This window comes from Pseudorasbora parva, chromosome 23 (genome assembly GCF_024679245.1).
Source record: "Pseudorasbora parva isolate DD20220531a chromosome 23, ASM2467924v1, whole genome shotgun sequence".
Taxonomy (NCBI): Eukaryota; Metazoa; Chordata; class Actinopteri; order Cypriniformes; family Gobionidae; genus Pseudorasbora; species Pseudorasbora parva.
Genome location: NC_090194.1, coordinates 22,116,475 through 22,131,772, shown reverse-complemented (window position 1 = coordinate 22,131,772; position 15,298 = coordinate 22,116,475). Strand labels below are relative to the sequence as shown.

At 42.6% G+C, this 15,298-nt stretch overlaps 1 protein-coding gene across 1 annotated transcript in view; it reads right to left on the bottom strand.

Annotated features, from left to right (window-relative positions):
* Nucleotides 1–15,298, bottom strand: part of LOC137061869 (fibrillin-2) — a 148,188-nt gene that overhangs the window by 30,949 nt on the left and 101,941 nt on the right. Inside the window, exons 39-47 of the mRNA XM_067432487.1 lie at nucleotides 13,146–13,271; nucleotides 12,930–13,055; nucleotides 12,299–12,451; nucleotides 9,002–9,070; nucleotides 8,786–8,911; nucleotides 8,310–8,435; nucleotides 7,905–8,030; nucleotides 7,614–7,730; nucleotides 7,180–7,308 (exon numbers count right to left, since the gene is read on the bottom strand). Coding sequence (XP_067288588.1) covers nucleotides 7,180–7,308; nucleotides 7,614–7,730; nucleotides 7,905–8,030; nucleotides 8,310–8,435; nucleotides 8,786–8,911; nucleotides 9,002–9,070; nucleotides 12,299–12,451; nucleotides 12,930–13,055; nucleotides 13,146–13,271 — 1,098 coding nt within the window. The remainder of the gene's footprint in view (nucleotides 1–7,179; nucleotides 7,309–7,613; nucleotides 7,731–7,904; nucleotides 8,031–8,309; nucleotides 8,436–8,785; nucleotides 8,912–9,001; nucleotides 9,071–12,298; nucleotides 12,452–12,929; nucleotides 13,056–13,145; nucleotides 13,272–15,298) is intronic.

Sequence of the window (15,298 nt, the reverse complement as noted above, 5' to 3'; positions counted from 1 at the left end):
AATAAGTCCATTTGTGAAATGTATTCACTACTAAATATTTTACAGTCAACTGTTAGTGGTATTATTCCACTGTTTTAAGTGGAAGCAATTGGGAAAAACAGCAACTCAGCCACAAAGTGGTAGGCCACATAAAATCACAGAGTGGGGTCAGCACATGCTGAGGTGCACAGCACGCAGAAGTCATCAACTATTGGTCAATAACTTTAGACCTCCAAACTTTGTGTGTCCTTCAGAATAGCTCAAGAACAATACGTAGAGAGTTCCATGGAAAGGGTTTTCATGACCGAGCAGCTGCATCCAAGCCTTACATCATCAAGTGCAATGCAAAGTGTCAGATGCAGTGGTGAAAAGCATGCCACCACTGGATTCTAGAGCAATGGAGACATGTTCTATGGAGTGATGAATTACGCTTCTCTGTCTGGCAATTCAATAGACGAGTCTGGATTCTCTTTCTAACATTTGTTCGGTATCTCACTAAGGGAACGGCTCCAGGCATGACCGACTGCGGAAGCACCAACTACACCACGTCTGTCAGACTGACAGACCAATCGCTACAGCGATCAGGGTGTCCCGCCTCCCTGGTATATAACTCGCTGCAGCTCGCTGCCGCATAATTCTCGCTTTCTTCCCCGTGAAGATTTGTGGAAGCTGTACTCACTGGCACATTATTGGATTTACTGCTGAACAGTTTACAGACGAAGCCGGCCGGTGACGTCGCAAACGCGGTAAAATCTTAATTTTGTTGTTAAGGAGTGCTTTAGAGAAAAACGTCCGTGTTAAAGGGTCATGAAACCCCATGTAGCCACTCTAGCGAATCAAACACACAATCGTCAGTTACATTTAACAAATATGTTTTGAAAGTTGTGCTTACTAGCAGACCTTCCCCCAACACAACAGAGGGAGATTCTTCGTTACCCTGGAAACCATCTGATAAGATGTTTTATGGCCCAAAAGAATTTGGCCACATGAAGTTTCAGACACAAAGAGTTTAAGACACAGAGCTTTTGCCTCAAATTATAGACAAACCATCTATAAATGAACATGCACCCCAGGACATTATATGTAAACACATAACTGTCTTGTAAAATGTTTATTCTGTATGGTATTTTGCATCTTTTTGTCTTTGTCTTAACAAAGTACTAGTTCAGATAACCTCATATATGTCATGTCTCCTATCAAATTAATGCTCACTTCACGACTTACACTTCCATGTATATCACTTATTCAGAAAATGCAGTGTGTGTTTGTTGCATTAATTATAGTATGAATGGTCAGAGACCCACTGAGTCGAGCTTTGAAACAAAGAGCCATAAAATCTGCTGAGGAATTCCCCGCCTGGAAATCCCAACAATCTCATTGGTTAAGTCTAACCCTGGAGGGTGGGACTACTTCCAGACCTTAAAAGACCAGTGGAGACAATCTTCTCTCTCTTCTCTGAAAGACTTCGCTGCTCTTACTTCTCCAACTCTCTCCCTGTGGGAGCCAACACCCACGGTGGCTGGCACTTAGCCATGCCACCAATGCAGGCCCTCCAAGCAGGCCCCAGCTCTTCCTCTCTTCCCCTCTTCCCTGGTTCTCCTCGCTTCCCTACTGAGTCATCAACTTACTAGCCCCAAGGGCATTCTTCAGAAGGAGGACACGGAGCATCCCTAAAAGCAACCAGCCGCTCCCTCTCGACCCGGACACGCAGGGCATTTGAACTCGGAACACACGCACACAAGCGAGAAGCCAAAACGAAACCAAAAAGAATGCAAGTATTCTTATTCTTATAAATTCAAACTGCTGTAAAGAGGGTGTGTTATTTTTCCCGTTGGGACAAGTTAACTCCGTGAAGGTTGTATTTGATGAACTGAAGGAAAGCTGCTTCTTATTCCCCCCCCCACTCTCTTTGTCTCTCTCTCTCTCTCTCTCGCTCTCTCTCTCTCTCTCTCTCTCTCTCTCTCTCTCTCTCTCTCTCTCTCTTTTATCTCTCTCTAATTTCAGTCTATTCGTTATTCACTTTTATGTATTCTTTCGTTAATATCTATACTTCTACTCTCTTGATGCATATTTAGTATGTACTTTCTGTGTGAATTGTAGTGTTATTTTTAGTCTGTGTTTATTAAACCTCCAAAAGACATTTAATGAGTTGAATCTGTTATTCTGCCACATACACAAAGTCAATGAAACTTGCGATCTAACGTTACCTAACTGCTTATGCTACTATGTTAGTTAAGTAAACTGTATGACCATTTGAAATATTGAACTTGTCCTGATCAGTAAAGTTAATGTTTCTTATGCGCTCGTAAAGCAGTAATCCCTTATTGAGAATTGATTTGAAAAGTCTATACTTAATTTGCAGGACAAACTTAGTAGGATAATTTCAAGCAATTCCGTAAAGGGTTACTTGTATTTAATTAAACAATTTTCCCTATCTGAAAATTTTAATACGTAATGAACAACTGGCAAATTATATTCATAAATTCATGAATATTGAATATTAAATCCCTTTTGAGTTAATTATTCCCAGAGACATTAAACTCATAGTCATTGTCGTTATACCCAAAACACTTTTTTTGAGATGTAAACAGATATGTATAGGCTGCACATCATTGAAAACACTAAGGGTACTCATTAATGGTATTCATATGTGAAAATAGTTATTTTTGCATTTTCCAGACTGATTTCTGTCTTCCGGTTTGAAAAGCTTAGTCGGAGCAACGTCACAAATGCTGACGTCGGCGCGGCCTTTTCGGCCCAAGTATGGTCAGCTGGGCACATGCTGACGTCGACCGCTCCGAGCGACTCTCGATATATATTCATGACATAAAGCTCATTCAGTCCAATCCCTGCGCTGTTGTATGCATACGAGATAATTCAGTTAATATGCATGAGACAGTCACTTCTGTCAGGCTCGTCTTCCATCATTATTGTAGAGATATGTTTGGGAAGTTTAGAAGCAGCGTGTGGAAAAGTCACAGAGGAAAGCTAGGCGTTGTGCTGATACGAAGTAACGTAAGGGCGGCGAGCGAGCTGTAACCGGCTGTGGAAGCCTTTGCTACAAAGGCTCGGTAAAGTAAAATTCACCTGAGGAATCGCACGCCGAACCTGCAAGCGTTGACTATCTATGTCAGGAGTGCAAAATAACCAATCTGTAATCTGTAGGATAATGAACAAAAGCCACGTCCTCTCCATTTTATTTGTGGTCACAGCCATAAACTAAACCGCATATGTTCGGGCTCTTAGTGAAACAGTGTGCTGCATATTTGGACAAATATAGATTTAGCTGCCGAGTGATAGACAGCGCGGATCGTCACGGCAACCCAGTGCGCGTCGCTCTGTGCTTCAGATGCGAGGTCGAGACTAGCCTCAAACCCCTTTGCTTTTACCCCGATCTAGAATTACACATCTCTATCACATCGCATGTTGGGTGGTTCACGTTCTCTTATCACGTCGGCGCGTTGTTCATCTTGCCAAACAGCATGCATATTTGGACAAATATAGTTTTATCACGTTTGCAAAATATTTCGTCATGCAGAATAACATTTATTTTCATTTCTCACTGAATTATGCTGGTTTGAATATGAAGAGCTGAATGATTTGCGATCTCTGCTGCACGCCACTCATAGCTCTCTCATTCGCTGTATTCATCCCTCATTTAATCTCACTGAGGTAAACTATGCCAACCTGAACCAAGAACATGTCTCAGAACCGCTGTAACTGCTGCTATTGGTATCTCTAATCTTAATGCACCTACTGACACTCCCCTATTTATGCAAGCCATTCCCTCTTTCCACACAATACCATCCCACCTTTTCACTGTCGACATCTCCCCTTTTAACAAGCTTTTTCAAATCGTGTGAAAAAACACAGCTGCAGCAGGGGGGTTTCATGACCCTTTAAGGCAAGTTTTTCCATCCTTAGAGAATAAACATCCTATATTCCGATCTAATACGATTCGATTCGTATTAAATCCAGGGAAAATAAGTGTTTATTTTCAGAATTACTCTGTTACACTGCTCCAGGGCGATAAACCTACACGTTAAGGTGAAAGTTTATCCGAACGCAGAGGGTGCAAAGGAGTTATGGCCATGCTTCTCTCAGACTCAGGCTTCTACTCTCGATATTTCGTGATTCCAAAGAAAGGTGGGGGTCTCCGCCCTATTTTAGATCTGCGGACCCTGAACAAACACCTCAGGAAATACAAATTCAAAATGCTCGGATTACGAACCCTGTCCCAAACGTTGCGTCACAGAGACTGGTTCACATCAATAGATCTCAAGGACGCATATTTTCATGTAGAGATTTTTCCTGCACACAGGAAATTTCTCAGGTTTGCTTACCAGGGCAGAGCATACAAATATATGAGGACCCCATTCGGTCTGTCCCTCCCACCTCGTCTTTTCAGCAAATGTGTGGAGGCGGCTCTGTCACCTCTGCGTCAGAGGGAAGTCAGAGTATCAGCGTATTTAGATGATCTTTTGCTGTGCGCGCAATTGCAGCAACAGGCAGCAAGAGATACACACATTCTGGTGGCACATTTGACAGACCTGGGCTTCAAAGTGAACCACAAGAAAAGCTGTTTGCTCCCCACACAAGAAATAAACTATCTGGGTCTCAGGCTGAATTCAGTGTTGTATCGAGCGTTTTTATCAGAGGAATGCGTCAATTCATTCCACAGCTGCATCTCTCTTTTTCAGAAAGGGAGATCAATTCCCCTCAGGACATGCCTGAGGTTATTGGGGCTGATGGCATCTACGATAGCTGTAGTTCCCTTAGGGCTGCTGAGAATGAGAGAATTTCAGCGCTGGACAGCGTCTCAGAGCGCGCACCTCAGACGCAAGCTCAGCCGCAGAGTGGTCGCCTCAGAGGAATGCGTGAGGGCTTTACGTCACTGGAAAGCCCCCAATTTCCTCAGAAAAGGGACTGTATTAGGTCCAATCACTCTAAGAAAGGTGGTGACGACGGATGCATCACTCACGGGCTGGGGAGCAGTGCTCGAGGGCAGAACGGTGCGAGGGGTGTGGTCTCCATCTCAAAGGGAGAAACAGATAAATTACCTAGAGCTGCTTACAGTGCTACTAGCGCTAAATCACTTTATTCAGCTCATTCAGTGGCATCATGTGTTGGTCAGGTGGTAGCGTACATAAACAGACAGGGGGTTGTACATTCTCGCCATCTATACAGTCTGGCTCAGAGTTTGATTGTGGGGGGAGCACTCGGTTCCTGTCGTTACGAGCGACACATGTACCAGGGATAATGAACAGAGGTGCGGATTTGCTGTCCAGGGGGAATCCCATGTACGGAGAGTGGACTGCCGTAGATCTCTTCGCATCGCGCCAAAACGCGCAGTGCCCTCTGTTCTTCTCCCTGGTGGGAGAAGATGCTCCGCTGGGTGTGGATGCTCTAGCCCACCCATGGCCAAGCATATTGTTGTACATCCCGCTGAGCCTCATCGAGCCAACGTTACAGAGAGTACGAGAATTCGGACATGCGCATATTCTGAGCGCGCCGTGGTGGCCGGGGAAGTTATGGGTGGCAGAGAAAATTCCACTGCTGTACGCCCAATCCTCCCCTCTCCCGTTGAGCAGGGACCTTCTTTCTCAGGCCAACGGGGAGATTTTTCACCCGGCGCCGCACAAGATAGCTCTCTAGGCTTGGCCTGTGAGAGGATGAATTTAAATGCCATGGGGTTACCCCCTAAGGTAATCGAAACGATTCAGAGTGCGAGGGCAGCCTCTACGCGTTCTCTGTATGATAATAAGTGGAGAGTTTTTGAACGATGGTGCAGATGTTGTCAGAGATGTCAGATATGTTGTACAGTGTCAGATGTTCTCTGTTTCCTACAGGAACTATTGGACAAAGATAGAACTTTTTCGACAGTAAAGGTCTATCTTTTGGCCATATCAGCATGTCACGTGGGGCTGGACTCAGGTACGATGGGCCAGCACCCCTTGGTATGTCGATTCATTAGAGGGGCGAGACGGTTACTTCTGGTCACCAAGTCTCTTATTCCGCCCTGGGACTTATCGATAGTACTGGACGCGCTCTCCCAGCCCCCTTTCGAACCTTTGGAGAGTATTGATTTGCAGCGTCTTTCTTTGAAAACAGCGCTACTACTTGCTCTCACTACAGCGAAGCGAGTGAGTGAGTTGCACGCTTTGTCTGTACATTCTTCCTGCATGCAGTTTGCAACGGGTGGATCAAAAGTTACGCTGAGAACTAACCCGGCATTTATTCCTAAGGTCAGGGAGACATCAGGAGATAACCAACCTGTGGAATTATTGGCATTCTTCCCACCGCCCTTTTCTTCATCAGAGGAGGAGCGGTTACATTGTTTTTGCCCAGTACGCGCTTTATACACTTACGTGCAGAGAACAAAAGCGCTACGAAAGAGCAATCAGTTTTTCGTTTCATGGGCTGATAATTGTAAGGGAAAACAGTATCTCACAATCTCACGCCAATGGCTTTCTCATTGGGTAGTAAATGCGATTGTAATGTGTTACAAGGACGCAGAATTACAGTCTCCATCAGAGCTTCGAGCTTACTCCACTAGAGGAATGGCTACTTCCTGGGCTCTGTTCAGGGGTGTTTCTATTCAGAACATTTGTGCTGCAGCCAGCTGGGCTTCACCGCACACTTTTGTCAGATATTACAGACTGGATGTGACCGAGCCGTCGTTGGCACATACAGTGCTCGGTGTGGGAGTTATACATGATACGTCATAAGCATTCCCACTGGAATCACATATACTGTCAAACACCCAGATGTGGGTCCCGGTCCACGAGGGGTTTTCGATATGCGAAGAAAGATATGCGGAGAATGACGCGGCAGCGAGCTGCAGCAAGTTATATAGCAGGGAGGCAGGACTCCCTGATCGCTGTAGCGATTGGTCTGTCAGTCTGACAGACTTGGTGTAATTGGTGCTTCCGGAGTTGGTCACGCCTGGTGGCGTTCCCTTAGTGAGATACCTCACTTCTGTTATCAGAGAAACGGGGTTACGCAAGTAACCTAATGTTTGGTGGTTGGTATACAGTATTTTCCTATTGAAATCAATGGTGATGAACAAGGTCAAAAGTAATCTAATATATAATATTGCGAACTTCATTTTTTCAGTAATGGACTACAGTTAAAAAATACATATTACATAGCAGAGATCACAGTTAATAACCCTTGAGAATAAAGTAAAAATGTGTTTACCTACACAGGTCCTGCCATCAAGACTGAGTTCATAACCCTCCCTACAGAGGCACTGGAAGGACCCGACGTTATTAACACACTGGCCGTTCCTGCAGAGCTGAGAGTGAAAAACTGCACACTCATCAATATCTAGAGAACAGAAGAGGTTAAATCAGTATCTTTAACTACTAGATGACCATATTTGCAAATCTGAAAAGAGAATAGCTTTAGATAGTGAGATAGCTTTAGATAGTTACTACACAAATGAAAGAAGAAAAAAAAAGCGAACATAAGGAATAAAGGATATATATATGTGGTCAAATGTAATATACAAATCTAAAGTAAAAAAGTTTTTTTCCTGTTTAACACTGAAGCTTCTTTGAAACAATCGTCACTGTAAAAGCGCTATATAAATAAAGTTGACTTAAACATGTTTAAGGGAACAACATCTTTACCTGTACAGTAGTTATTACTGGTGAGCTCAAATCCTTGATGACAGATACAGTTAAAAGAGCCAATAGAGTTTTTACATGTGCCATTCCCACACGGCTGAAGTGAACACTCATTAACATCTACAGGAGATAAAAAACACTTTCTGAAAACACTTTCAGTGAATACCGCACCTCTGATGAGGAGAAGGTCTAAATCAAAGTTAATGACAAGCCTCATAAATGGACACTTTCCAGCGGCTTTCTGAACACTGGTCTTAATGGAGTAGATATAATATAGATTTGAAGAGGTCTTACCCACACACATCTTGTGGTTTAGTGTGGCTGTAAAGCCGGTATGGCACACACACTCGTATCCTCCTGGAATGTCCACACAGTCACCATGACGACACAAGCTGGGCGTCTCGACACACTCATTACGGTCTTTATGGAGGCACAGAGGTGAGACACTCAAATCAATGGGATTCATTCTTAATCCAAACACCCATAATTCTTTTAAGATATCTTGCTTAAATAATAGTGATTAGGTGAACAGTGAGAGGGAGCTTTCACTCACGGACATGACACTGTTCTCAGTGACTTCCATACAGTATTTTCCAATTTGTGTTTTAATAAGATGAACTAATTCAGTACAAACTCATGCATAACCAACAACACAAGGCAGTGGTAATGTCTATACCAGTGGTAGAGGTGGCCACTCACCAGCACAGGCTCCATCGGGTGTGAGTCTGTACCCATCAGCACATTCACACTGATAACCGCCCGGACGGTTGATGCAGTCTGCATTCCTCTGACACACATGCTCTCGGTTGCTGCATTCATCAATGTCTGAACACACACATACAGAGTCTCATTCACAAACCTGCACTTTTAACAGGGTTAAAAGTGTTACTGTAAATGGCATGTCTTTCACCAAAATTGCTGTATTTTTGTTCATGTAATAATTGTGTGACCTCAGTTGGCAACATGTTAGGTAAAGTAGGTAAAATGTTCTCCAGTAAAATTAGGATATCTAGTAACATGCAATCCCACAATTAATGTTAATTGAAAATTGAAAGTAACATGCGAGGTAGTAAAATGAAAAACAAAACAAAATTTAAAAAAGAGAAAAGCAATGCATTGGAATGCAAAAACTCATTCTGTGTGAACAGCCCTTACAGAGAAAGTAGCCATCAGACCTTCACAGATGAGCAGCAGGTCATTGTAAATGAAGCCTGTGGGACACTGGCAGTGGAAACTGCCCATGTGGTTTATACACACACCATGAGCACAGACGCCTGGGATTTCATGACATTCATCAATATCTGAAAAGAGCAGAACAAAAACATTAAACATTTTTAATTTATTTCTGACATTTCTACTGAAATTTCATTAACTGCAAAATGTGTCTTTACCTTTTGGTTTTCCAGTTTCAAAGTCAATCCTAAATCCGGTCACACTGCCACAAAGACTTCTATAATCACCTAAAATAACAGAGGGTACAATACAGTAGCGTAGACAGTTACATGTCTATCCCCCGTATTTCTGATTGCTTAAATTAAACAATTAAGGAATTGTTGAATCATTACTATAATTGATTGATTGACCAATCCATCAATATGAAATCAATTATGATAAATGCATAAAGTAGCTGTGTGTTGTTCTGATTTGTATTTTTTCAAAAGTCAAGCTACTGAGAATGCCATATGAACACTTGTGTTTCATTTGAAGTAAAACACCTGTTCTTTCAACATCTGTGTATAAAAAATAGAAGATGTCAATGTTTCTCTCCCTCATGAAAGTTTTGGACACCTGTCACTCTGATATTTTCCCAAACATATTTTTTACCTAAGGTTTGAATTCTAGCCGCTGAGCTATATACTGTAGTTTAGGTGTATCATTTTACACCAGGGCTGGACTGGGGCTAAAATTTGGCCCTGGCAAACCCATTACTGCAGATGCTGCATTGATCCATCTGTCAATCTCCTGTTCCATCCTTCCCTCAATCATGAACAAGATCCCAAGATACTTGAACTCCTCCACTTGAGGCAAGAACTCTACACCAACCTGAAATGATCAAGCCACCCTTTTCCTACTGAGAAACATGGCCTCAGAATTGGAGGTGCTGATTCCCATCCCAGCTGCTTCACACTTGGCTGCAAACCGTCCCAGTGCATACTGAAGGTCCAAGTCAGAGGTTGCCAACACGACAACATCATCTGCAAAGAGCAGCGACGAAATCGTGTGGTCCCCAAATCGGACACTCTCCAGCCTTTGGCTGTGCCTAGAAATTCTGTCCATAAAAATTATGAACACAACCGGTGACAAAGGGCAGCCCTGCCGGAGACCAACCTGTACCGGGAACAAATTTGACTTACTGCCGGCAATGCGGACCAAGCTCCTGCTCTGGTCGAACAGCCTTAAGCAGGGGGCCCCGGAACCCAAGACAGCCAAGACAGCCCCACAACATCCAGAGACTTAAGGTACTCAGGGCAAAACTCATCCACACCCGACGCCTTGCCACCAAGGAGCTTTTTAACTACCTCAATGACTTCAGCCCGGTTGATGGACGATGCTTCCTCAAAGGAAGACGTGTCGGTGGGATTGAGGAGATCCTCAAAGTATTCCTTCCACCGTCCAACAATACCCCCAGTTGAGGTCAACAGCTGCCCATATCCACTGTAGACAGTGGCTTGGCCTGCCAGTACCTGTCAGCTGCCTCCGGCCCCCCTGATCTGAACCCGACTGGTGTTCCGTTATTGGACTTCTGTGCTAACCATGACTTGTCCATAACGAACACCATGTTCAAGCATAAGGGTGTCCATCAGTGCACATGGCACCAGGACACCCTAGGCCGAAGGTCGATGATCGACTTTGTGGTTGTCTCATCTGACCTCCGGCCGTATGTCTTGGACACTGGGGTGAAAAGAGGGGCGGAACTGTCAACCGATCACTACCTGGTGGTGTGTTGGATCCGATGGCGGGGGAGGAAGCTGGACAGACTCGGCAGACCCAAATGTACTGTGAACACCCTGTCAGAGAGACCTTCAACTCCCACCTCCGGCAGAGCTTCGACCGGATCCCAAAGGGGGTCTGGAGATATTGAGTCCGAATGGACCATGTTCTCCACCTCCATTATCAACGCGGCCGCTCGGAGCTGTGGCTGTAAGGTCTCCGGTGCCTGTTGAGGCGGCAATCCGGAAGTAAGGAATGCCATCAAGTTGAAGAAGGAGTCATATCGGGCCTGGCTGGCTTGTGGGGGTCCTGACGTAGCTGACAGGTACCGGCAGACCAAGTGGACTGTAGCCCGGGTAAATGTGGAGGCAAAAAAAAAAACTCAGGCCTGGGAGGAACTCTAGGCCATTTTAATTTAAATGTAAGAGCATTGTAGTCACAGGTAAAACCATGCTCTTCATTACCATGGGTGCACGGTTTCTAAAATGTATAAACTATATATAATAAACTTGAATTTGTAATAAAAAGAATATTGTAAACAGATGTAGAAAATATGAAAACAACCTCTTTAAAAGTGATTTATATTCAGCAATATTGAGAAATAATAGCAACATTTTAAATAAACACATTTTATAAATACATTCTAAAACACTTATTTTACATTTATTTACTGTTAGTAGCTGCAAGGTTGTGGTTGTGCTAAAGTGACATGTTTGTAATTGTGTGTAGGCTATTGTCGTTTTTTTTTTTTTACCTCGTCATGTATTTATTTACATGATCACTGCTGAATTTACATGATTTACAGCTAAATCACCACAGAAACTGTAATGTTCACATATCACAAAACACAATCCAGAGTCAAAGTGCTGTTCATCACTTCATAGAGAAGCAGAAACACGCACGCACGCACGCGAACACACACACACACACACACACACACGCACACGCGAACACACACACACACACACACACACACAGTAGGTTCGTCAGCGGCTGCGCTGTGCGGATATTCGTTTTTTGCAGTTTCATGCGCAATGCGCTCAAATACTTTTCTTTTTTTAATAAATAAAAGCGCCTAATATGGAGGGGCGGTCTGTCTCACTTTGGTCTGTCTATTCAGAAGACAAACTAATGGGCCGCTATCCCTGCATGATGGGCCAGTCAGTGGCAAAAAAATAAATAAATAAATAAATTCATGCAAATAACCTATCGGCCCCAAAGTGCGTCGGCCAGATTACCAGTCCAGCCCTGTTTTACACCCACTGTTAGTACATGTGTATGGGCTTAGCTAGTTTGGGAACACGACTGTCCCCAGAAGTTATTTGAATCTGACAAAAAGGTCTAAATTTAGCATTAGGGAACATGACTAATGCTTTGCGAGAAGCAAATAGAATAGAATCACAACAATTTATTAGCAGATGCCACTTTAATACTAATTTCTGGGCTCTAATCTTGCACCTCAAAAGGTGCTACTGACCATAGCAACAAAAATCAAACAATAAATTGGTCTGATTTTTTTTCCAAAGGTCTGCAGAGGTCATCATTTCAGCACAGCATTTTCATAGCATCCGTCTGACTGATAAAAAAAAGAAACTCTGAAAGGACATTCAGTAATGTCAATAAATGAAAATGATTTATAAATAGTAATAATGCTTTTTAGAAGATTAGGTTTTGTGTTGTGTATCTTTAAAACAATATAGTAGCCTATGTGTGTCCTCATGTTAATTTGTTACTGTACAGAGAACGTGTGTGCTCACCTGTGCCAGGACTTGGACAAACCTGGCATGATTTGTTCCAGGCTTTTCCTACATTGTAGGCACAGCAGCACAATATCTGTGTGGTTTTAAAGTGAAGCTGGTGTTCACAGGTACTGCCACTGTAGTTACGGTAACACAGACTTTTCCTCATATCTAAAACAACATGCAGTCCTACAAATTTAGTAGTTTGAATTTTTTAACAACAACAACAACAACAACAACAACAACAACAACAACAACAACAACAACAACAACAACAACAACAAAGTCAAATAAAGTACACAAACCTGCATGAGTTGAGCAAAACAACATTACAATGTAAACACAATCTATTAATTACTATTAAAACTATTAAACCATGGTTGTCCAATCCTGTTCCTGTTGCTCTACCTACCTGCAGAGTTCAGATTAAACCCTGATCCTGTAAGACCAGTACAGTTGATCTGATCCTGAAGATCTTAATAGCTGCTTCAGGTGTGTTTGATCAGTAATGGAGCTGAACTTTGCTGGAAGGTACATCTCCAGGAGAAAGATTGGGCACCCCTTTATTAAACTTTTAACTAACAACTGCATCAAAAACAGCATCAGTTATTTCTACACCAGAGCATGTGCAGTACATTGACACACGCACCCATGCAGCTATGTCCTCCCCTCACTTGCATGTAGTCCTGTGGACAGACACACGTGTAGTTTCCCAGTGTGTTGTAGCAGGTGCCTGGACCACAAACCCCTGAACTGAGCACACATTCATCAATATCTGAAAAACACACCTTAACAGTCAAACTCAACTTTCTGAAGATGTTTTAGTGGACAAAAAGTATTTTTAACCTTAGAAATGCTGCCTCACCCTCACAGATGCGGTTGTCTGTGTTGAGGTAGTATCCGGTTGGGCAATCGCACTGGAAACTTCCAAACGTATTGATGCAATTTCCACCCTGGCACAGTCCAGGCAGCTCCTGACATTCATCTATATCTGACATCAAAAAAAACACAACTCAAAGACAACTCAAAAGTTCTTATTTCAGGTTTAGAATTTGTATTACACACATACAAAATGTGAAGTCCATTTAAGTGTTAGACACTAGAAATAAGTAGAACATCATTCTGCAGATTTATTTGAATTCTTCTTCCAACAAGGTCAAGCTTACTTATTTTACCTTATGCATTAATCTAATGAACTAGGTTGGTTTATTATTAGTTCTTGTAGTTAGTTATTGTAGTTAGGATTATTGTGCTGTAATACTAGAAAAGGCAGTGTCTTCACAATTATGTTCCTTTTTAGAAAGAAATGGTATTTGTGAGGATTTTCAGTCAGGATTTAGACCATATCATAGTACTGAGACTGCTCCCATTAGAGTTGTGATTTACAAATGATTTACTCTTATCATCCGATTGTGGTTGTATCTCTCTATTAGTGTTACTTGATCTTAGCGCTGCATTCGATACTATCGATCACAACATTCTTTTTAATAGACTCGAAAATTATGTTGGCATTAGTGGAACTGCATTGGCATGGTTTAAATTGTACTTATCTGACAGTTATCAATTTGTAGCAGTAAATAAAGCGATGTCACACCGATCACAAGTTCAGTATGGAGTACCACAAGGCTTAGTGTTAGGACGGTTGCTTTTCACCCTGTATATGCTACCACTGGGAGATATCATTAGGAAGCATGCCGATAGTTTTCATTGTTATGCATGCGCTATATATCTTCACGCCCTGACGAAACTTAACAATTCACAAGATTAACAGAATGCATAGCTGATATAAAAAAATTGGATGAATTTTTAGATTACTTAAAATGTGAAAATGTGTTCCTGCAACTTAATTCAGATAAAACTGAATTTTTAAATATTGGAAAGAAAAGCTCCATAAGTAGTAACCTAGCCCTCGTCATCAGTGAGGAACCTCGTCAAGCCCTCGTCATCAGTGAGGAACCTGGGTGTTCTCTTTGATACCAATCTTTCATTTGAAAGCCACGTTTCTAGCATCTGTAAAACTGCATTCTACCATAAAAATATATCTAAATTACGGCACATGCTTTCAATGCAAAATGCTGAACAGTTAGTACATGCGTTCATGAGCTCAAGGCTAGATTTGTCAGGAGTCTGGTTTGATCATCAGGTTTTTTGTGTGTGTGTATTTGTCAGTTCCACTCACTCGGCCATCACAGCTGCACCTCATTCTAATTAGTGCTCCAGCTCTCCCTACACACACACACGTCTCTTGTTTTTACATTGATTCCTCCACTACTAATGCTTCTCTCTATCTTTGCTTCTCTGTCAGTGTGTCTTGGTTACCGTCTGTTTCACTACTGTCCAAACTACTCCTGTTCTAGTCGTGCCAAGCTTTCATGCCCTGAGTGTTTGTTTAATCTTGTTTTTTCTTCTTTGATTTGCCCAGTTCCTGTATGCAGTGTTGGATCAGTTACATGGTTAATGATTTTCTGCTTCTGTTTTGGACTGTTACCTGTGCTCTGCTCCTGGGACTGTGGTTTCCCTCTGGTTTTGATCCCTGCCTGGCCCATCTTCTTTACCAACTTTCCTTAGGGATTGTTGCATTGCTGAACTGTCTCCTGGCTAATATCCTGACTGCTCCTTGGATTTCGCCTCGGCTCAGCCCTTTACCTGGCAGCTCGGCTGCCTGTTATTTTGTGTTTTTTTTCCTTGCTGTTGGCTCAATAAACTAAGCTAACTGCTAATCTGCTCTTGGGTCCCTGTTTCATCCCAGCACCCCTAACTAGATTATTGTAATGCTCTACTGTGTGGTTGCCCTGCTCGCTTAAAAAAACAAACTCCAACTAGTCCAAAACTCAGCAGTTAGAGTTCTTACTAGAACCAGGAAGTATGATCATATTAGCACAGTTCGGTTAACACTGCACTGAATCCTTATTAAACATCGCATACATTTTCAAATCTTACTCTTACAAAGCACTAAATGGTTTAGCTTCCCAGTACTTAAGCGAGCTCTTAAGACATTATACTCCATCACGTTTATTG